This window comes from Anopheles coustani, chromosome 2 (genome assembly GCF_943734705.1).
Source record: "Anopheles coustani chromosome 2, idAnoCousDA_361_x.2, whole genome shotgun sequence".
Classification (NCBI taxonomy): Eukaryota; Metazoa; Arthropoda; class Insecta; order Diptera; family Culicidae; genus Anopheles; species Anopheles coustani.
Window position 1 is genome coordinate 23768368 of NC_071289.1, and position 22733 is coordinate 23791100.

Sequence of the window (22733 nt, forward strand, 5' to 3'; positions counted from 1 at the left end):
ATGCTTCTTTCTGCTGGAGAAATTCTGAAAGAAGCATATCAAAGAAAGCATTTCTCAATATTTTCAATAACCTTTTGAATTTTCCTTTGAAAGGAAAAGTAAAAAATAGCACTTCTTTTTTTGTATGTTTTGTTTTGTAGAATGACACATGCTCCTGTTTATTTAACGCGCACAATCCAGTAACTCTGCATCTCATCTCAATCGTGGATACAAGCCCTAGAATCCATCCACCGGGAGCTGACCGGCATTGGAAATGTATCTTCCCGTCACGCACAATAATATCATCGCCCGCTAACACACGAAGAACAGCGAACAGTTTAAAGCTTATCATGCAGCTGAACAAATGGAGACGAACAAATTGTGCCCAATGGATCCGATCCTGCCCGGAAAGGATGGCCAAAAGAGAATGAAGATAGGTCAAAGAAAGGAAACTTCAACGAAATACGGGGGGCAAAGGAAGGAAAGCTGGAATAATCGAACGGGAAGGAAGGAAAACGAAAGTGCCTAAGGATATAGATTAAAAATGGTCCATTCTTACAGCAACAATATGTACGCACACGCACACACAAACATATACACTCTCAAACAAACCCACTGCGTGGAAGTGGTTAGAATTCGTTGACTTAAGAAAGAACTAAAATAGCTTAATTCATCTATGGTCTAACCACCGGTTTTCTTCGCTTATCCACTAGCCATGTTTGACCACTGTCGCGCGGTCCTCTCTCTCTTTCTCCGTCGATCACTGTCCACTGCGCGCCTGTTTGTAATACTTGTTGCACCATTACTAAACCCCCTCCCACTCGAGACACACCCCGTGGGCATTAGGTTGTTTCAAATTCGTACAAATATATATATATACGCTGCGATAGGAAAAATAGTGATACTTTGTTTGATTTTAACTTTGATAAATAATTTCTCTTCCGATATTCCGTTCAATAAATCGTGTCCAGGTTGTTTTCGTCTTATAAAATAACCTCTTCACTTGCCTCGGGCGATCCTCGGTTCCGTCGAGGTTCCTAGTTCAATTAGCGTCAATCTGCGCAATAATAATCGGCCAAGCATGTATAGGAAAGTTGATATCTTTCTAATATTTTTAACCTCCTTTTGTCTTATCGTACTGTTAAAGGATATAACGCTCCATGGCGATCGGGGGTTGCTCTACTAAGGTAAATATTATAATACGTTCTGATACGATTCCCCTTGTTTGAACGGGTGGCGATCTTTTTTTTTAATCAATTTTCGCACTGTACATACAACTATGCACCCACAGTACTGCCTCACGAACACGGCTACCGAGCCTATGGGGTACGTATTTTGCGTAACCCCGGAGACGGTAGAATGCTCAACAGATCTATAATTTCCATCTTAGACTAACGCCATCATCTACCTGTGGTTTCCATTGGATGTACTGTTGGATATTCATCTGTCCGTTCCGCGACATGCATTTGTTATCAATTTAATGTCGTAACATTACTGGCGAAATAATTGTAGTACTTCAAGCACGTTATGGTGCAACTAATTTAAAAGTTTTGCTTAAAAAATAGTATACATTGGACTGGGATAAAATATCATTCTCTTTGCCAATGTGTACTCGTTGCGAATGCAAAATGGATTGCAGTAACCGCCATTTTACAACCACGACCCGCCTTTTGCACAAATCACACAACATAGTTTGATAGTATCGTTGCTTATTATGCTGTACACTAGATGGATGCCCGAACAGCTTTAACATTCGCATTTAGATAAATGTATACTTGCAAACAGTTATCGCATGGTCAGAACCGGATTTACAGAACCGTGTAGCACGTGATCCGTTATTTGTCTTCCGCAGTTTTCGGTATCCGCTAGCTAATAGTTTCGAACGAATCTACATATCTAACGGGGCACATATTGCCTCCTAAGGTGTGTGTGTCCCGAAACCATTTGCGTTGTTTCTTCGGGTTATTTTTTTTTTATGAAAGTGGTCACATTGTTGTGCGAGTGAAACATTTCCTTCCTAGTGCCGTTCGTATCACGCAAGCGATTTTTATTTTATTCCGTACTCATACTAGGAAGAGGAGTGTAAATTCATCTAGCAGCCAAAGTTAAAAACTGGCTGCGTTGGTTAGAAAATCGATCAAAAGGGGAAGTCAACAAGAGCTGAATAAATAAAAGCTGAACACAAAAGTTCATTTTTAGAGAACTCTATACGAAGTATCGTGGGGGTCGAAATATAATTTATAACAATAATAACGCATTTACACCAGTAGTGTTGGGCAAAACTTTGATTCCGAGTTCCATTAACACTACCAACATCGGATTTGGAATAAGTTGGAGGAGTTTTACGATAGTATTCAGTTCGGGGAACCTTTGAGATTATGACTTTTTACCTTATACATACATAGACTATCAACATTTAGAGACTTGAGAGCCCACCGTTGCCTTAATAAGTGCAGAGTATACAACAATGCTTGGAAAATGTTCGAGTAACAACCTTCATCCGTCCGGCCGGTCACTGAGGACAAGTATTGACCCGATATTTTAACCTCACACAAACGATCGCATAGCGGCAGGAGTGTCGACGGTGACGCTGATGACGTCACTTCACAGGTTGGCATGGTGATGCGGTTGTACATGGGCGTGATGATGCGCATGGTGGGTAGTTGCACCAGAGGGTACCGTCGATACCGTGGATGACGATGGAAGGGACGAGGGACCGGTCGCTGCCAGCGAAGAGCTTCCCCCGCCCAGTATCTGCTCCTGCAGTTCGATTTTGATGCGTATGTCTTCGCGCTTCTGCTGAATGTGCAGCAGCTCCTCGCTCAGGTCGCTGCATATTCGCAGTAGCAGAAGGTTCTGCTCTTTCAACTGCTTCAGCACGTCCGGCATGACGGGCGGTGGATCATTGCTCTTGAAGCGTACCTGCCGCAGGCTGTCGCTCAACGCCGAAATGCGTTTGTCGTAGTCGAGGGCGGTTGCGGCCGATGCACCGACCGCTGACGAGGATTCTACACTTCGGGACGTAAGCAGCGGCGGCTGCTGCTGCTGGTGCAGTGGGGATTGCGAGCCACGGACGTTATTTTGCGGCTTGCGGTACACCTCGAACGCGCTGTTTCGCGGTTGGTGCATGACGAGTGACTTCGGCAGTGAACCCGATGCCCGAGGCGTCGAATGATGCGTCATGTTGCCAGCCGCGTCCAGATGAATAGTGGTGATGTTGTTCGACTCTCCCGTGGGCTAAAACGTGAACAGAAGAATTCGGTGAGGACAAATCAGTTTTGGTGCAGAATTAGGTTTTTCATACACTTCTTCAGAACCACACTACAATAATTCTTAAATAATAAACAGTGGAGAACTGTTGCGTAGCAACAAATGAATATACCATAGCAACCAAGCAGATCTCATATTGTAACCAAAGTTCCTCCCAAGGTTCAAATTGTAACCAAGGATTGCTTGGACAGTAACCTTGGTTGTAACCACAGAAGATGAGCCTTTTTTAGCATTGGACCCACAAACGTCTTAGTCATGCGCTTCCCTCGGATCGATAAACGGTAAAACGACCGATTCTTGATAAATTTGCAATACGGCTTTCGTTTTCCCAACACTAAACCACTGGAGAAACGATTCCCTCACAAAGATTTCCTGTTTTGGCCTGTTGTCCTCAGACTTTTGTGGTGAAGTGTAACCGTTGTCACCACGACCAAACTGACTCCATAAACATTTTCCACAAGGTTGGGGCCTAATAACGGAGGGCATTTTGTCGCTTTCTCTCGATTTTCTAAAACAGAAAAAAATAACAAACTTACCACCATTCGATGGCCAGCGGTGCCACTGGCGGCCCCGCTCGGAAAATGAGTAAAATCCGCAAACCCATGATGTTGATTTCCAGCAGCCTCGGACCCGGCCTGTGGTTGCTGTTGATCGGCCGTGGGTGTTACTCTCGGCGGAACCTCCGGTGGCGGTGGCATCTTCAAGGGGTCACCGATCGGCGCCATGCCCATACCACCACCTGTACCACCGCTCGTGCTTAGTTTCAGCTTGTTCAAGTCCAGGCTACTGCTGCGCGTATGCCGATGGGCCGATGGTCGAGGTGGTGGCAAAGGAGGCGGTGGCGGCTGCTGCTGATCGATGGACTGTTTCTTCGCCAGCGAAGGGAGCGTGTTGCCCGCGGTGGCGGATGATGCAGCGAAACCGGCCGCGTCCAGCGATATTGTCATCGAATCGTTGCCTTGCGAGTTGGTACTGGCAGTGTTGCTGGGGTGTCCGACACCACCGGAGTCGCGCTGTGGGGGTGGTGGGATGGCCCCAACGCCCTTCGACGGTGGTTTCTTCGGTTGCGGTCTTTGGATGGCACGTAGGTCGCCGCTGTTTGTGAGCGAATCGCGCTGCTGTTGTTGGTGCGACGTACTGTGATGATGTTGTTGCTGCTGCTGCTGGTGCTGCTGTTTTGGGCTGGAATCATCCCGTGACTGGGTGGCCAGCACACTTCCGCCAGAAGCGACAGGAATGTCACCACCGTAGACTAGACTACTATTGTCAACCGCTTCGGCACCTGACGACAGGTCGGAGAAAAGAAGTCGTTCAAGTGAAAAGAGGATCAAAGGAATGATTGGTCGATCATCATTCCGACTTACCCACTGGCGTCACGCGAATTGGCACGGGATAGAGGATTTGCGGATCTGATACGATCGCCAAAGTCGTTCGTTGCAGATCAAAGTTGACCGGCTTAGGGCCCGGACTAGAAACGTTCGATGTAGGAGATTCCATAAATTTGGTCCATTCTTTTGTAGTTGAGTTCCACTCCTGCCAAGGGAAAACAAATGACAAGTTGTAGTACAAAATCATAAAATAAATAATTTTATAAGTATTTTATCGAATTATGTTGTGTGTATGTTGGTAAAATCAGTAAGTACCTGTGTTACCATACGATCTTGTACCCACCTTATTGTTTTTCGTATTCGGAGGCGTAACGGGATGATCAGTCGATTGTTTCACTTTGCTCTGGGACTGCTGCTGCTGCTGCTGGGTAAGCACCGGGGGTGTTATATTTGGTGGTGTCTTGCGTACCTGCGACGAGTTGGAGACAACACCGACGCTACTACAACTGTCGCAGCTGCTACCTTTCGTGGCGTTCGCTACGGAACCAGATCCGCCCGTGCCACTACTGACACCGGTGGCGGATGACACCGAGGGTGGACTGTCTTGCGCTACAGCCGCCATTGCACCACCTGCTACCTTCCCGAAAGCTAGCGAATCTGGCACCGGCACCATACGCTGATAGTCTTTGGCCACATCGAACCGCTTCCGGGCGTTATTTTGCACGTTATCATCACTCTCTAGGTGCAAGAGGTCCGCTTCAGCAGGTTCGGTTCGCTCCGGTACCCCATTATTGACTACAGTAGATTGTAGCACGGTGGCAGCACCAGTGGAAGCGTCCGCCGGGCCACTTGTTCCACTGGAGGATGCGGCCGTACCCGAAACGGAACCACCACCAACGCCGGGCTGTAGAAGCGAATGCTGTAGCAGTGATGGCAGCAGGCAGGGTGGTAATGTTGCCGGCACCGGGATGTTGTTCCTTCGCAGCACCACCAGATGCATGGCGGCGGTAAACTCGGCCAGATTGAGGGCACCGTCCCGCGTCACGTCGCACATCTGCCAAATGTGCCGTAGTTCGTCGATCGGGATGCGAGATTTTTCAAAAAACACTCTGTAAATAGCAAGTGCCAAAAATAAGTTATTTAAATCTACTACAAAAACAAATCTTCAGATGAAAATTCAGTTTTTTATTGCCTGTACTTCTCGATGTCAACTTTCTTCAACCATTAATATTGTCAGTAAACAAATAAAAACTAGCAAAACTCTAGTTTTTAGTGCAAAAATGCATCCTGCTTTTTTTCCTTGCTACAAGCTACGATTTTGTTTCAGATTCATTTTAAAAATGACAAAGTTAAATAAAGTCGTAAATGTTTGCGTAGCTTCCACATATTTGATCTGGCATTGAATGCCCACCCGTACAACTCACCTTGCCACCGGGCCACTGACCAGCCCGTGCACATCCGGCTGTATCGTGCGGAACTGCTTCAGGTAGTACTCCTTCTGTGTTTGCGAAATCTGATAGAAGTACTCGAGATCGATCTCCTGCTCGTCCTCGTCGCTGCTGTGCCGGTCGGACGATTCCTCCTCGGTGCCGAGCAATTGCCGCTGTTCCTCGCACACCAGACCCTGCCACAGCGTTTGATTAGCCCACGGACGTTCGGCCACACTGTTGGTCGGGGTCGGACTGTCGCTGGCCGTGCTCCACGCTTCCGGTGAGCCACCGGGCGGGTGTGAGCTGCCCAGCATTACCACCGCCCCACCCTTCAGCATGCCGACCGTGTGGCGCTCGCGCTCCCCGCGAATCATGTTCACCGGATCGTCGGTGTGCTCCACCTCCGAGTCCGTGCTCGGTTGGTCAGAGTTTGTCATCTCGCCGCCCGTCGATGCACTGCTGTCCTGGGTCGTGCTACCACCCGCACCCACTTTCGCCGTCCCTACCACCGGCACTGAGATCCGGTTCGGCCCTTCGACGCCGTAACCGTTGTTGCGCTCCAAGGTACCGACGCCGCTACTGCTGACGTTCGTGGAAGCTAACCCGCTGCTGGTCGTCGCAATGCCACCGGATACGCCATCAATACCCGGTGTTCCGCCAGAGACCGGATCGATCCAGCTGAACTGTGGCAGTGGCAGATTAATCGAGGTGGTCAGTATTTCCTCTCGCAGCGGAACGGACGCCTGGAAGGCTGCGATTAGCTTCAGGCAACCGTAAAACTGTTGCCTCGACAGGTGTAGCGCCGTTGAGGGAACGCCAGCGAGTGCCGTAATCTAAGAGGATGTAAAAGGAAAAGACGAAGAAAAGCATTAGTAAGTCGCCCGAAAGCAAAAAGAACTACCTTCTAACACGAGCAAACTGCTAGTATAGAAAGGTGAGGCAGCTATTTGCATGCTGATAACGGAACACACATCGTATTCGCTTCAGCTGACATCACTGTCGTTTCCTTCTAAATCGCACTACCTCACCGACGATTGCGTGAGCGTAGAGAGTCAAAGCACCTTTTCGTTCGGTCTAGGAATGTTCTTACTCACAGGGCGGTGGAGCGGGGAATGCCGTTGCTACTGTTGCTTCGCTGCCGAACCGAATGACCTCTAATCTTGCTGGTTTGAGGTGCCTGTTGCATGGCGCCCTAATTTAGCTCAAAGCAAACAATGTAACAAAACTATCCGGATGGCCCAAAGGCAAACAGAAGCCTCCCATCAAGCGGACCTTTTCCTTCATTCGCGATACAGTGTTTTTTCATTCCAAAATTAAATTGTAAATGATATACGCCACATTGCAGATACGCTATATAAAACGTTTTGTTCACCAAAAGTCTCGCGAGTAGCATTATTCTGGACAGCATACCTCCAGGAAATGCATGCAACATTCCATTGTATGATTGCAAACTTCCAAAGTAGACATGTACTGTTCCAGTACCGATTTGAAACATTCCAGCAACTGATTCAAGTTTCCCATAATATGATTCGAAACCCAGTAATTGGCAAGATGTGCAAATGATCAATGAATGAACATTGAATGACTGATATTAATTAAATAACTTTAAATTTAACAATATAAAAGTGTCTGTGAAACTGAAGTTGGAATAGGGAGGCATACAGGCTTATATTATAATCTACATTATTGTTGAGATCCACACAGTATTCTATGAAATTCTTCAAAAAAAACTTGGCACATTTTGTCCGTTGTCTTCTGAAAAGCAAAACCGCGGTCAGTAAATTTGATTAAACCAAATTTTGCGAGCCAAATCGAGCCAAATCGAGCCAATGAACATGCGAATGGTACTAAAAAAAATACAACCACAAATTATCGCGAATAAGCATTAGACCTTCAGAGAGTCGTTCAGAAGTAAATACTATCGCTAGAAATAATAAAATCGTACATTTATTATCGAGGCTGATGATAAAAAGCTTTCAATTTGTTTGTGCATTGTACTCAAATACACTATATTAGAACGCGGAACAACGTCTAGGATAAGATAAAGTACTATATTTAGATATGGGGCTATAAAAAAATTACTAATGATTGTTTCAAGACTTAACATTGCTTAACGTTTTGTTTACTATTATCTTTTAGTTTATTAACTGCAAGGCCAAGTAGTGTTTTAATTAATAGACAAACACAACTGTGTCTTTCCATCTGCACCTGGTTGGGCTTCCGTCGTTGTAGCAGAAACATGGTGTTGACCTATGCTTCCTAGTTCCATTTGCCTCTTCCAATGACTGACCCGCCACCGCTTACCCTCCATTTGTTGCCTACTCTGTGCGCTAATCATAAATTATGTTCCTCCGCAGTGTCGCTCGTGCTATCAAAAAATATCCTGTATGCGTTTACAGTCTGAATTGGACGACGGGCCCTGCTATTATCGTTAGATAGTATTATCATACACACCATGACGAAATTCTTACGTCATTGACAAATAATCTTCCCAGAAGTTTTTAAACAAGAAAATCTGAACCGAATATTGACATCCAGTTAGTGTGTGTGTATGTGTTGATTAATCGTAATCTAACGTTGGGCACTAGGAGTTCGGAGCCTGTGTCAGGTGGAATCTTTTCCTGAACTTCATACATTGCAAAAAAAGAACACCTAGAGGAACGACGAATGCAACAATCTGTCCATCATCCCATGCCAGATGGTCTCGGGGCGAGAGGGTGACGACCGTGACCGGAGGCTACAATCAAAACGAGATTTTAAATAAGCCTAAAAGAAATAATACTATTGTCAGGGTAAGAAATTCGTAAAAGAAGTTCGTAACACAAGAAAAAGTGTGAGAGAGCGAGAGAGATAATAAATCCGACCAATAATGGACGGAAGTACAAGGATCATCAATTACCGTAAAGTTTGGTTTTGGGAAAACCCTTCCCATTCCGGGAAAATGGGTGCAAAGTGCTGGACCACAGGTGTAGATGTTCAAGGTTTGTGGCATTTTCCCCAGTGGGTGGGAAAAAAGTGAAAGCACCACTCGATGGAACCGTGCCAAAACAACAAATGAATAAAACTGAAACAAACAGTTGACGTACTACGAGTTGTACCATTATGTATCGTGTAGAACGGAAGACTGAACCCTGCCACATCTTTCTCGCTAGACGAGGGTCAAAAGTGGTCCCTGGTGGATGCCCAAACTAGAGGACTTGCAGCGAGTGTGGGGAAGGATCTAGTACCAGTTCGTTATTGCATGTACTTTCCTGTTTGCCACCATCCTGCTTACCTTCGCTTCCTGTATTTTTTTTCTGTTAGAACGCTAGAGAGCATCCGGCATGCACTTCCTCTTCGCACTTTGCCATCGATTCAATTCATTCGCTTCCTCCCGGTAAGACACGTGAGCCTGGTGTTGCTCGTTGCATGCCAAAAGAACTTATCCTCCTTTACTCTCGGGGTGTGTGTGTTTGTATGCCATCCGACGGTGCTAATTTTAGATAAAACATTTAGATCGCTAACATTGACCCCGCAAGTCCGTTTTTCATCTCTCCCTCTCTCCGTCTGCCCTTGTCTCTATGTCTCTATGGCACAGGCCAGCGACCCACCCCGATTACGGATGTTCCCTCCTTTGATACCGATTATTTACCTTGTTTATGATCTCGTTGGATAGGTTGGCCGAACGGAAGAGCGAAGTGGCCTTCAGTGCCGGGATCTTGCCACCGCTACCCTCCGACTCACTGCATATTTTGAACAGATCATTGTAGTACCGTAATTCCGCCTCGCTCAGCTCATCCATCGTCGGACGGGGAGAAAAATTTCGACTGTCTTCGGATGCACACCAGGCTCTTTACGTCCGTTCGTTCAAATAACCTGCTATGCCCGGGGTCCAATCAATCTGGTACACCGTAGATGTACCCCGTCGTAGTAGGTTGGCTGTAGGTTGGCAGGTTCAATTACTGTCACCGCCCTCTAGATGAAGGTTTTTGTTCCTGCACACACGACAAGCTCGCCGTGCAAGCCGCCGTCGTAGTCGTCGTCGTCGTCACTACTGGGTCGGGGTTGGGAGTGAAAATATATAGCCAACCCGCTCCGGTTGTACTCCTTCCGGTGCACCGTTCAATCGCACGGAAAGGTTATGGTGTCACTTCTATTCGTTCGCTCTATTTGCCTTGCGCTACTGCTCCATCTAGCGCCTAATGATCTTGCTCACGAACTATTGCTCGGGGGACGCAACAATTTAGCAAACAATCATCCATCCAACCCGAACACAACACACACTCTCGACCCGTACCAAACTACACGCTGGCCAGATCGGTTTGGCACACACCAAATGATGGGTGCTACACTGCTTTCGCACGGCTGTCCGACTTTACACTTTCACCGTGGCCCTATCCGGTTGTTTTCCGTCACCCTCTTCTTCCCGTTCCCTAGCTCCAGCTTGTTTCACTTTGTGCTCGTACCGACACCGACTGGTAGGGCTACTACCTCGGTGGCGCAACGTAATTATTGGCCCACTCGATTCGATCTGTGGGTCATCCGTAATGTTCTCTCCGGGACGACGAGTGATAGTTCAATCTGCGTGAAAACGCAGTCCCGTTCGCGTGCTACTGTGACCAGCACGAATGAGACCCAGCACCCGTGAGACTGGCAGGCACAGGATTTAGCTGGCGTTCGTGGCAAAGACACGGTTGCAGGATTTGTCCACCAGCGCCATCGGAGGGTTTGTTTGGCAAGTGGAACAACTTTTTACAACTGCGCTCAACAACTGTGGAAACACAAACTCGCGAGGCCCTTTCGTCCGTGCTACTGCTTCGTGCTGAGATGTTTTGCGTCCGTTTTACTTAGCAGTCCATATGACGGGAAACTGGTGACTCTTGACAGCGCAGCAGCGGATCGAAGCTGCTGCTGTCATCTCGTTCCTCGCGCAAACACGGTACCGATTTGAAGACAACGGAAAATAGTGGAATACCCGGATTACTCATTGTTCCACCAGCACCGTGATTCATCGTTCGATTGTGATTGCGAGGCCGATCTTCATTCGTACATGCTTCCTATTGTTACATCAGACTGCTTGCTATGGATCTTTTCTACCGCATAAGGCGCCTTTGTTTTTCGAATTATAAAAAATTCTCGAATTTCTGTTCTGAACAAAACCATTGTTATTTTGGGAAATGTCTTCCCCAAGTTTCCGCAGTATTCCAAATGTTCCAGGAAAAACGTTCGCCACATAATTTCGTATGGTAAGTTGTATTTACCTTGCGCTTACCTTGCGTCTTTAGCTACCTCGAAAGGGTGCAGCTGTCATTCGAAGTGACGGACGTGCTAAAAACGCGAATTACATGCGTGTTTGTGCGCCAGTTAACTGCGAAGTCTTGTGAAATCATCTTCGGATTTGGGTAGTTAAATTCGTCATTCACACGCGGTACCGCGAGGCAGCAGCATTATTCAAGTTCAGCTTCGAGTGTGGCTAGTTTGTGATGAAGACTAGCGGTGATCATGCGTTGAAGATGTATTCATTCGTTATTACAAACCTTGCCAGTGACTGGAAGCAAGTGAAACCCTCAACAACCCCGTTTGCTACGATTGGTGGTGATTCGATTGCCCGCGCGCTGTGCGGCAGTACTTCTTGACCGAAGTAACCAGTAGTGAAACGAAATCGAAGCAGTTTGTGCACTGTTCGTTTATTTCATCATTTCTTCGCTCCCGATAGCAGCAGGGGGTGCAACAATTACGCATCGTTACGAAAGCTGTGTCCGCCCCGCCGGAGAACGAAAACGAGAACTCCTAGTACTGCATCCTGCTGCAGCAGCACTTTCGGTACGGACGCCGTTTCCTCGCGGTTTGTGCTGGTGCTACACCGTTTTGCGTAGCCCCTCCGTACGCGCATCGTGGGAGATAGTGTGTTGTCTGAAAATAAATCCCATATCTTGAAGGAAGCCAAAGCGGCAGTATTCGTGAGCACAGAGGCAAGGCAAAGCAAGGCCGAGGCCGCGCAGCAGTGCGAGGCAAATAAAAACATCATCGTACGACGGCGACGACGTCAGACGAACACAGCCTTTGGGAGGAAAAGGAAAAAAAATACGTAATCAGCAACAACGCGGCCATTCCTTTGTGGCGCATTTCTGTGGTAGAGGAATAAGGATTTTCGTTTGCCGCTTGCAAGGATTTGAGTGGAAATTTGAAACCCCTAGCCGGTGTGAAACTGTTTGGCAAACCATGGAATATTCTAGCAACGACGTGAAGCAGTTGTTCAGGTAAGACATTAGATGCATGGCATCGTGCACTTTGAGTACATTGTCTTGTAAGTGTATGAGCTTGGACCTACGTCACCCGAGGTGAACGGATTCTGTATGCACAGCTGCTGGCTGTTCAGAATGCTAGAAAAAGGGAGAGGATTTCACAAACAGTAGAATTGCTGGTAGCCATGATGCTCCTGATTGGAAAAGGATTTCACCATCGTGCGACAGCGCGAATACGGAACAATTTATTATGACGGTTGCGAACGACGGAACGTGTGTGTGTTTAAGGGGCCGTAAGAAGTGTATGTGTGTGTTTGTGTCTCATGTTCGATACCTGCATGCATGCATAGTTTTTTTCACAAGAAACACTCAGCACTACCGTGCCATTCGAATAGTCAAGGAGAGTCGCGAAAAGAAAAATCAAACAACCAAAACATTCGCTTATTCGAAAGGGTGGTTCGTTCTTTCTCGCATCGATAAGAAATGAATGTGTGCTGCGATTACGACTACGAATGTGTACCACAGCCGATTTCATTCCGCTATGCTCACGGGTTGTTCGTCACGTAAGCAGCAGGCAGGGATATTCTAGCGGCGCTGTGCGTTGGACAAATTTTGTAAACAACCTATTTTCCTTGCCTGGTCGTCGTTCAAGGCCAATAGTGGTCGAGATGTTTACGCATAGTGTGTCGCCGAATATCTTCCACTGCGGAATATGTTTGGAGCAAATAATGCTTTGAAAGATGAAAGGAGAGCCAAGAACCATTCAAATTTGTCGAACTTTTCATCTTGTTTGATGTCTGGTATGTTATACTAATCATGCTTTCAATATCATGTTTACTTGCATCGTGAATGCAAAGGTTACCTCCAATAATATGTATGCTGTACACTAGAAACGTCGTTTTCATTGAAAACACGGTCTGCCATATGCTTTGTTTATTTTGCATTCCCATAATTCAATATCGGTGATAAAATTAAAGATACTTTTTTTTTTTTGATTCACTTTCATTTTCCTCCAAATGAGTTATCTAAGTTTCCAAGAAATATAAGCTGTGGATGAATGTGCAATTTCTTTCGTGAATTAGGAAGGGAGGAGGAGGCTATTTGTGGTGATAAGCAAGGGTGAAATTGATAACGTTTAGAGTAAATGCTGTACCGGCCCACCTACGACTTGAAAACCACAAGTTTTAAGACAGACCATATAGACAAATGTGTTATTATTACGGAAAATCAAACCGTATGGCCCGATTCGAAAATAGTTCCACAGTTCGATTGCATGTTCGTTTTGTTCATGTCAGTAGTGTTTTATTCGTTTGGCAACATACCAATATATTTGTCTGACTTGTTTTTACCCTGTTTTAGGTCGGTCTATACCCTCGTGAAAGGACAGGACGAGCGTAAGGCGACATTGACGGCCAAAGAGATATTGGATCCGAGCTTCCTGCTCAGCCATCGCCTACTAGTCGCGCAATGTATCCAGCTGATGTTTGAGGATTTCGAAAATGTCGGCAAAAAGTCTCGTGAAATCCTCTGGCGCAAGGGTTACTACGATGTGATCTACGTACTGAAGCGTCAGAAGGGTCGAACGACTGGAGCCGTACTGCAACGTGCGACCGATCAGTTGATCCGGGAGGGAATCAACTACTTGAAGGCCATCGTGCTTCGGTTTGCAGAGCTCTTCCACTTGGATATGATGCGATTCCTGGTCGACTATGGTCTGCTGGAGGACTACGACGATGAAGCTCTGCGGCAGGAGTCATCGTGTTACTCACTACTGCAGCTTCGTGCGGATGACGGGACGCAAAAGAACGAACTGTACACCAAGCAAGAGATATCCTACGCCCTGGAAACTATACACTCGCTGTTGATTTCGTTGGGCGATCTGCATCGCTATCAGCTTGAGTTTAACATCGGCAACCGGGTGGAGGTGCTGGAACGCACGCGCAACTTCTACCTGGAGGCATTCAAGCTGAACCCCAAGATCGGAATGGCGCAGAACCAGCTGGGAATGTTAGTGACCGGGCAGAATTGTAACTTGGATGCCGTCTACCACTACCTGTACTCGCTGTGCTGTGCGATTCCCTTCGAGTGCAGCGAAACCAATGTGAGCAACATCTTTCAGCGGAACATTCGCCACCTGGAGAATGGCGGGAGCGGCATCGCGGATGATGCCGGTCTGGGCGAAGGAGATGATCGTGCGATAGAAGATTTCATCGCGACGTTCTTGCTGGTGGTTGACGTTTTCTTTTACGACAAGGACGTTACCGACTTTACCGCCCTGTGCCATTCGGTGTTGATCGACTTTAAAAAGGTGTTGGGCCTCCGGCAACTTCTTGACGAGTACTACATGACGGAGGATATGATCTTCAAGATCGTGTCGATTCTGTTCTTCTGCATGCACCGCATTCGTCTGAGCAACTCGGACAAAATATACAGTCTGAACGCGTTCCTGGTGGCGCTGTGCTCCGAGCTGCTCGAGTACTGCACGATGGGCATCGAGAAGTGGATGGTTGAGCAAGTGCGCGAGGACAATCGGTTTCGCGAGCAGTATGCCCGCCAGTATCAGACGTACGACGAACAAGTCCATCGTGCCCGGTCGACATTGAAGTCGCACGGTTCCGGCATGATGTTTTCGAAGGATCAAAAATCTTCGTCCGGCGTTGAGGAGGGTACGGCAAGTCAGGACAGCCATGGAACGGCCAACAAGGAGAACGTCGGCAACACATTGGATGGTAAAGGAAAGTCGCTTGCTAAACGAGACCGTGGTTCAACAAAGGAGGAGTATGGTGGTACCGATGATATGCGTTCGAAGAAGCATTCGCGTCGCCGACGTAGGGCGTTCTCAAACGCCAGCGAGTCAGAGGATGAGAACGATGAAGAAGAAGCGCGCTATGAGGACGATTCGGACGATTACTCCGATGGATCGGAGCCGGACACGGAAAGTGAAGTAGAAGAAGAGGCAGATGATGACGACGAGGCAGATATTATGTCGCTGTCCAGTTTCGGATCGTATGATGAATACTCCGACGACGAGGATGACGACGAGGAACGGGACGAGCGTGGTCGTGAACGTGACAACGACAAGCAACCTCTTCCGACCGCTCAACGAAGCAACGAGGATAAGAACCCGCGCAGTGGCGAAGAGCGCAGGGCGTCGGGCAGCGTTCCGGACGAGCAGCTGAAGTTCAAGAAGCGCTACAACAAACCGAACCCCAACATCGTGCTGGAGTTTGCGCACTGCGAACGGACGCTGCGCTCGCTAAAGCTGCTGTTCGATTGGATGTTGTCCGACAATCTGGACGTGCTGCACAACTGCTACCAATCGAATCCGGAATTCCTGCACAACATCATGAAGCTGCTGAACTACTTCAATCTGGACGTGCTGACCAATCGGTTCTACTTCACGCGCGACATGATCACCGTGCCGGGTTTGCGAGACGATCTGCAGACGATCTTCAACGAGCGTCGTTCGATTCCGTTGCAGGAGGACGTCGCCATGAAACGCTTCCCTCTCTTCGAACTGGCGCAGGATGGCCTCGCTTGGGAAACATCCTACAAGCTAGCGATCAGTCGTGAAGATGAAAGTTTCCTTCGGCTGATGAAGCTGGTCGACTTCGGTTTCGCGGTGTGCAAGTCGAAGAAGTTTTGCTACTCCTTCCTCACCAAGACGCGTGAGTTCAGCTTCCGCTCGGGAGGTGTTGCTGGAGGTGGACGTAAGAAACAGAAGGGCGGTGGGGGACAGAAGGGCTCGCAGCAACAGCGGGGAGGTGGCAACAAAAACCGCACCAACCTTAAGAAGGGCGATGAGGCCAAACGACGATCGGACTGGAATGCAGGTGGAGACGGTGCAAATCGTAACCAACGTGTGGGTTACGATGGCCGACGAGGTGTGACCGCTCGCCGAGAGCATCGCAACGGACGTGGAGTCTTACCAGATGTGGATGGTGACGCTGCGTTTAGACTTTCGCGAGAGGGCAAGCGCAATCGCATTCGCCAGTACAAACGGGAAGCTTTTGCTGAAGCGAACGGCGACGGCAACGATGCTCCTACACTCTTCACGAAGAAGGGTTATCTTCGCAATCGAGCAAACGGCGGAATTCTGCAGCGTTGCGCTAAGAAAGAAGAAGTGAATGGCTGCGTTAGCTCAGTAAAGGACGGCGAAGAGCAACAGGCACATCGTCCCGAGCAGGAGAAAAAGCAAAGAAAAGAAGGAAAGGACCTTAGTGCGGTCATGGGCAGACTGTGGCTGGAGAACGAGGTGGAAACGCTCGAATCGAAGGTAAGTAGAAGGGAGTCATGGTGGGGACGGTTCCTATCAATATTTACGGGCTGTGTACCTTATTTTCAGCTCAAAAAACGCCCGGTGAACGTTACTTTGACACCATATTTGGTCCTTGACTCGAAATGTCTGACCGAGTACACGGCGATCGTGAAAAATTTGGTCAAAACGAAGAAGTTCGTCGTGTTGATTCCTAGCGCTGGTAAGTGTCTCCCATAAACTACCTAAACTGCACAGAAACTTAAAAAACTTCTCTTTTTACCGATCTTGAACACACTCTCTTTATTCTCACTAATTATTCTTATGGAATTCGGAATTCCTTGTTTGAGATGTGAATCCTTGATTGAGATTCGAATCTGTGATTAAGATTTAAATCCCTAATTGAGATTCAATTCCTTGTAGTTTTACGCACTTTTGGGTTTCAAATCCCTATTTCGGATTCGAATCCCTCTTAACGATTGTAATGTAAAACGAGTTATAAAAACTATCTGTTATCCGTGAGGATTTAAATTAACCAGTTCAAGCGAAAGATTCTACTTTACTGATTCTTACTTAGTACGCACTTCTCTAGATTGCGGTGGGATTTTGCTTAGCGAATATCGGCAGTTTTATGGCTTTATTGAAGCTACTAAATTTCATTGTAATTCAAAGCTAAAACTTGAAGTTTAGTTACTAATCAAATGTTGTTTCTACTGCTTTCAGTATTGAGCGATCTGGATGAGCTGAAAAAGCATAGCGAAGGAGCACGCAATGCCATCAAGTGGCTGGAGATTGAATTTAGCAAGGGCAACCGGTTCTTGCGCACGCAGAAAAATAACGAATCGCTGCCGATGCCGTTGGTGAAGATCCCGAAAAAGTTGGGTAAGTGTTCGAATGAAATGTTTTACTAGAATGCGTTCGGAAACTAACGAGTATTATTACAATCCGACAGATCGCGACGGTTCGGTTTTTCAGCAGATCGTACAGTTCTGCAACCACATTGTCACCAACCACGCGGACAAGGATTGTACCGACATAATCACCTACCTGTCCGGCGATAGCCTGTACGATCGCAAGCTCGGCAATGGCAGTAGCTACACCGGCATTCTGGAGGCCATCCCGGTGAAGTTCGAACAGATCGTCACATTCTACTCCAGCTACAAACGGAAATGAACGTCGTCGAGTGACGTAAGCCGAACAGTGGTCTTTGGTCTAACTTAACTGCAGCCAACATGCGAATACGAGCAAAACAGCAAGAAGCGGAGCAAGAAATTAACGCGAAAATCGAGAGAAACAGCAGCGAAGCAGCAGAAGTCAGCCGCCAACAAAAGCAAAGCATACAAGTGTCTCCTTCTGGGTACCGTTGTCGCCATCCGCCCCAATCCCCACCAGAAAAGAAAGCAGTGAGCCAAAGGGCTGCTGAAGGAAGATGCTTTAGACGACCGGAACTCAGTCGGAAGTGAGAATCAATTTGGTTCGAGACACGTGCGCGTCGTTCGTTCGTTTCGATCATTCTCATGTCCTTGCGTGTGTGTGTGTGAACCGTGGCGCAGAAGCTGTGTATTCTCTCGTCCTCTCTCATCCTTCGGCGAGATATTCCTACACCATACACATACAAACCTACACACAAACACACACCATTAGCGGGTCCTTCCGACACGTGGTGCTGTTGTGCTTCTTGTATCGAGTTGTTCCGTCGTTCGTCCGGCGTGCAGGAATACAAACAACATCAACAGTTCGTCCTGCATCGCAACGGCAAGCAGCAAATCTTTGAGACGATTTGTTCCATACAAGCTAGAGCGAGGCACGATCGAGAAAAAAGGAAAGGAGTACACAGAATGTGATGTCGAGAGGTAGAATAATTTTGAAGTACCACGAGCAATTGATCGCAAATGTTGAAGTAAAGGTAAAACGCATCATTGAACATAGGAGAAGAGTTCTTTCAAACGCCAGCAATGATGGATCGAGCAGATGCCATCTGTAATGGGAACGCAGCGCTGGATGGATTTTGGTTTTCATTTTATTTGTATGGTACACAACACATTTTCGAGCGAACAAATGGCCCTACGTATTCGTTGCGCGTAGTCATTTTTCTAACAAGAATCATTCTCAAAATTAAATCAATATGAACTTTAAATCTGTTGTAAACTGTGAACTGTTGAATGAGCATGAAAACTCCTTTGAGGCATGGCACTACTTTAGCAAGTATTCCCCATCAACTTCGGAAGTGCAGGACGTAGCTCGGTGTCCTAAAAATTGCAATATTCTTTATTTTTTCTGTCCAATGGGGAATGAGTGTATACAAGTTAATCCGATCTGCTAATCCTGATTTCCTTTGCTACGCTGCGAACTGTTTGTCTGCATTGTATGGATGCCAGATGCAACGTTTAGGAATAACTTTAATTTAAACAGAACGTAACAGGCGGTCTTTCTCAAATTCATTATTCATTGGCTTTTCGCCGTACTCTAGTGAAGTTTCCTGCAAAGGTTAAGTCTTCTTGAAATGGCTCTTAGTATGGGGAATCGCTTATTTGGTTTTCATCATTCGGACATCTACAACCTGATAGACGGGTCGAAAGTTCGTAGATGGTCGCCAATGCTCCTGAGTTCTACGCATTCCAACACTTCGTTTTCTTTCTTCATAACAATTAGGTCTTTTGAGCGAACTATCAGATCAGACTTAAAATGAGCCTTTCAGCACCGAGAAACTCTCTGAATACGTTTTTTCCATGAGCAACTGTTGCCATTGCTGTGTGGATCTCAAGCTACGTCGTAACGTATCTATTTCCTTTGGTCAGTTCATTTCATGCCGATGTGCCGTGGCAGAGCATAACTCAGCCGTCTTCGCGCATTGAATTTCGCATCGCGTGAAGCGAAAAGTAATTGTAGTGCATCATTTATTCTTTTTTTTTTCTATCTATAAGTTCACCGAAGAATTCATGCAGATTTACGATACTTTAACCATCAGTTCCATCGAAGATTAGACTACAAATGCAAACCAATCCTTGGAGATAGGAATTGAGTTGCAGGAATTTAGCTCAATCAGCAGTACGATTTGCATACAAACAGAGCATAAAGACGTCAACATCCTTCTACAAACTATTGTTTACCGGTTGCAAACGCATATTTTCATTTTTTTTTTAACTAAAGGAAACAAAACACACTTTTTTTTCTACGTCTCCTATCATTCTATTCGGTTTTATATTCTTAAACAAAAACATTAGATATTACGATATATAATTTATGCTCCGATTCTGTACTGTCCCGTATTATTTTTTTTCTATGCAAAGCTTGCGTTAAATGCTTCCATGAATAAAAATACGAATTGGCGAAATATATCAACCGTGTTGTCCTTCGAAGAACATCCGATAATTAATCCTTGCCAGATATGATGCACTAATCATAAATTTGGTTGTTCATAAGACTCAAAAGTGTATTCTAATTGGCTTTCCGTTTGTCGAATGATTGTCTCAAACATTTCTTTCACCTGGTCATGTAAACAGTTTTGCCTTTTTAAATCAATTTACGCAATTTTCGTTTACGTGGTTGGTAATTTTGTGTCGTAGTTAATTTTTAATATTACAGGCAAAACAATAAAAAAGTATAAAGAACTGTTCAGGAATGTGTCATTACCATACATGTATTAGGCGTGGTACATTTATGCATTCGCTCATCAGTATGGAAATGCGTGCGTGTTCTCGCGGCGCCTCGAAAATCATATTAACATGCCCCATCCTCACGCGCTCGTATAATATACGCCACGACGTGAAACAATAGAACAAGGTTTGAGAAATGATCTTTTTTCGCGCGGGAAAATTTTTGCCCGTCTTTTGTTTTTTTTTTTTAATTTAAGAGCTCCCGTTTACAACATGGTGTAATTTCTTTGTAGATTAGTAGTAGAGATTTATTACTTTTTTAGTGTACTTAGTTCTATTTTAATGTTTCGTTTATTTAGCATAATTGATCCGGTTCCGTTGTACTGAGTTCTATGATACTCCTTGATCGATCGTGTTTGATCGTGAAAAGTGAAGGAAATCGTACTCGCGCAATTGATTTCTATGTAGCTTCGTGCGTTCGGCATGATTGCACACACGTGTCGTGCCCATAAAATCTTTTGTTACACCGCACATCTCTATCAGGTTAAGCTACCGATTGAACCACGCATGCTTGTGATGCACCAACCGGCCACCAGCGTAATCAATAACCGAAGCATCCTGTTCGATTAGCGGCCAGCAGTAGCTGGTTCCAGTCGTGACAATGAAGGGCCTTCCGAACGCCATTGGTTCACCTCAACCCAGACCGATAGATGTACCGTGAGCCTTAACCCGTTCACATTGAGGTCTCCGGAGGATGGCAGGCTACCTGTTGCAGTAGTGCCTTTTTCCGGAGTCAGTCAGAGCACGGAATACTAAGGCCACCGGGTGGCATGCCTTGAGGGGCCACATGCTAAACGTGGGTTCGTGCATATCGGCGTTGGACTTTGACAGTGACTGATCCAAGCGGGTTCTATTTCCGGATGTTTCTGTATAGCGTAACGCGTAATTTATTTAGAATCATTTTTTCGAGAAGTTGTGAAAAGAAATGGAAAACATACTTCTTCTTATCTCTCTCTCTCTCTCTCTCTCTCTCTTATAGCTATGACGCAATACCAGTCATAGGGGTTTGATGGTTGAGGAAGAAACAATCAGTTGTTGCGTAATCATGCATTATTACTTGTGTTTCAAATACTGTAATTCAAATGGATGGAATGGAAATGCTAGATCTTTTGCTTAGAAAATGTCAGCCTTACGTTCTCGTTAGAAACTGCAGATAGTAAGCTTTCTGCAATAGGGATATGACATAACTACAAATGATTCAGCAACATTAGATTTATGCTTATTTTGGAAAATATTTTGCATTGAATACTAAAAAAGCCCTGTTAGCAAACGCCACTTTCTCAACAATTGTATGTTAATACTACATCGGTGAATGCGAAACAAAAGAATACATGCAGTAAGCATGATATCTTTGACAACCGGTCCCTGACCTTGAAGCCTCGATTTCAGGCGGTAACCATTGTCCAGGTGGTTTAACATAAAAAAAATTGGCGGTTCGTTATAACTAACTTATTTTGAGAACAACAATTCGCAGTAAAATTCCTTATAAAAAATTAAAAAAAATGTGCTACTTCATTCAACTAAAACACATTTTGAACATGTAAAGTTCAACAACGCATTCAGCTCAACACTTTCAAAATGTACTCTAAACTTTCCACTTTGACCCCACCAACCATAAAATCAATCATTCATAAGGCACACATCATTCGAACAGGTTAAAGCAGTATGTTTAACTTCCAGTAAACGATTTTCTCAAAGGAGCCCCGGTCGCGGTCAACGCTCGATTGCGCCACCATTCAGTAGGGCAAACCGGTTGCCCGACACACCGAATTTGATGTCAACTCCGTCAACACACGATTATCCGATCTGTGCGTTTGTGCACTCAATTTCCATCATGAACGTCCTGCGAACCAGTGGCAGTGATGGCAAACTTATGCAAACCACGTCGACCATCTTCAGTACGCTTAATTAGGTAGTAATTTCTTACAACAACAAGATCCAACGATGTATACGGTAGTGTTTTATTGTTAATTTGTTATTTTTTTTATTGACTTACAATTGTATTTTACTGTGGCCAATATTTTCTTAAAGTTTGTAGTTTTTGATAATGTTATGCTAAATGTGTAGAAAACGGTTTAAAACATGTTCAACCAATAATCGAATAAAAAACAGTTTTTCTCACGGTACTTCAGTATCTACAACCAACAATAGATCGACACCACGTGTTTACAACACGTTTTAGGTTTGAACGATTAATCGGCTTACATTCCTGACTAGAATAATTTTGTTTGATTTGGAGTCAAAACCACTCCGTGAGCGAACCTTTTTCAGCATGAGAAGATTGAATATCCACTGACTATAGAAAAGGAAAAAGTTTAGTAACCTTTAAGTGGATCATCTTGACCGAAAACAGTCACTAAGTCAACGATGAAGTGTTCTTACGCTTATACCGTTATTGTGCAAAAGTTGAACCCTCGCATGCAACAGGCAACCCAATAAACCTGGCCAGGGTATGTCTAGAGCAGGGATGTCAAACATGCGGCCCGCGGGCCACATGCGGCCCGCAAGACCATTGGGTGCGGCCCGCGACCCCTTTGAAACATTACATCGAAATTTTGGATCCTTGAGTATAGGCTTATAGCAATTACCAA

At 45.8% G+C, this 22733-nt stretch overlaps 2 protein-coding genes across 2 annotated transcripts; one reads left to right on the top strand and one right to left on the bottom strand.

The window, feature by feature from the left end:
* Positions 1–574: 574 nt before the first annotated feature.
* LOC131261855 (ralBP1-associated Eps domain-containing protein 1) lies at positions 575–9788 on the bottom strand. The gene is made up of 6 exons (XM_058263700.1): positions 9639–9788; positions 6002–6840; positions 4921–5686; positions 4614–4782; positions 3786–4531; positions 575–3216 (listed from the first exon to the last, which is right to left on the bottom strand). Exons 1-6 carry the CDS (start codon positions 9786–9788, stop codon positions 2584–2586), a joined length of 3303 nt encoding a protein of 1100 aa, XP_058119683.1. The 3' UTR covers positions 575–2583.
* Positions 9789–11372: 1584 nt separating this feature from the next.
* On the top strand, positions 11373–18960 carry LOC131263446 (nonsense-mediated mRNA decay factor SMG5). Its single transcript, XM_058265647.1, has 5 exons — positions 11373–12246; positions 13591–16507; positions 16577–16709; positions 17210–17368; positions 17439–18960. Exons 1-5 carry the CDS (start codon positions 12209–12211, stop codon positions 17657–17659), a joined length of 3468 nt encoding a protein of 1155 aa, XP_058121630.1. The 5' UTR covers positions 11373–12208; the 3' UTR covers positions 17660–18960.
* Positions 18961–22733: the final 3773 nt, after the last annotated feature.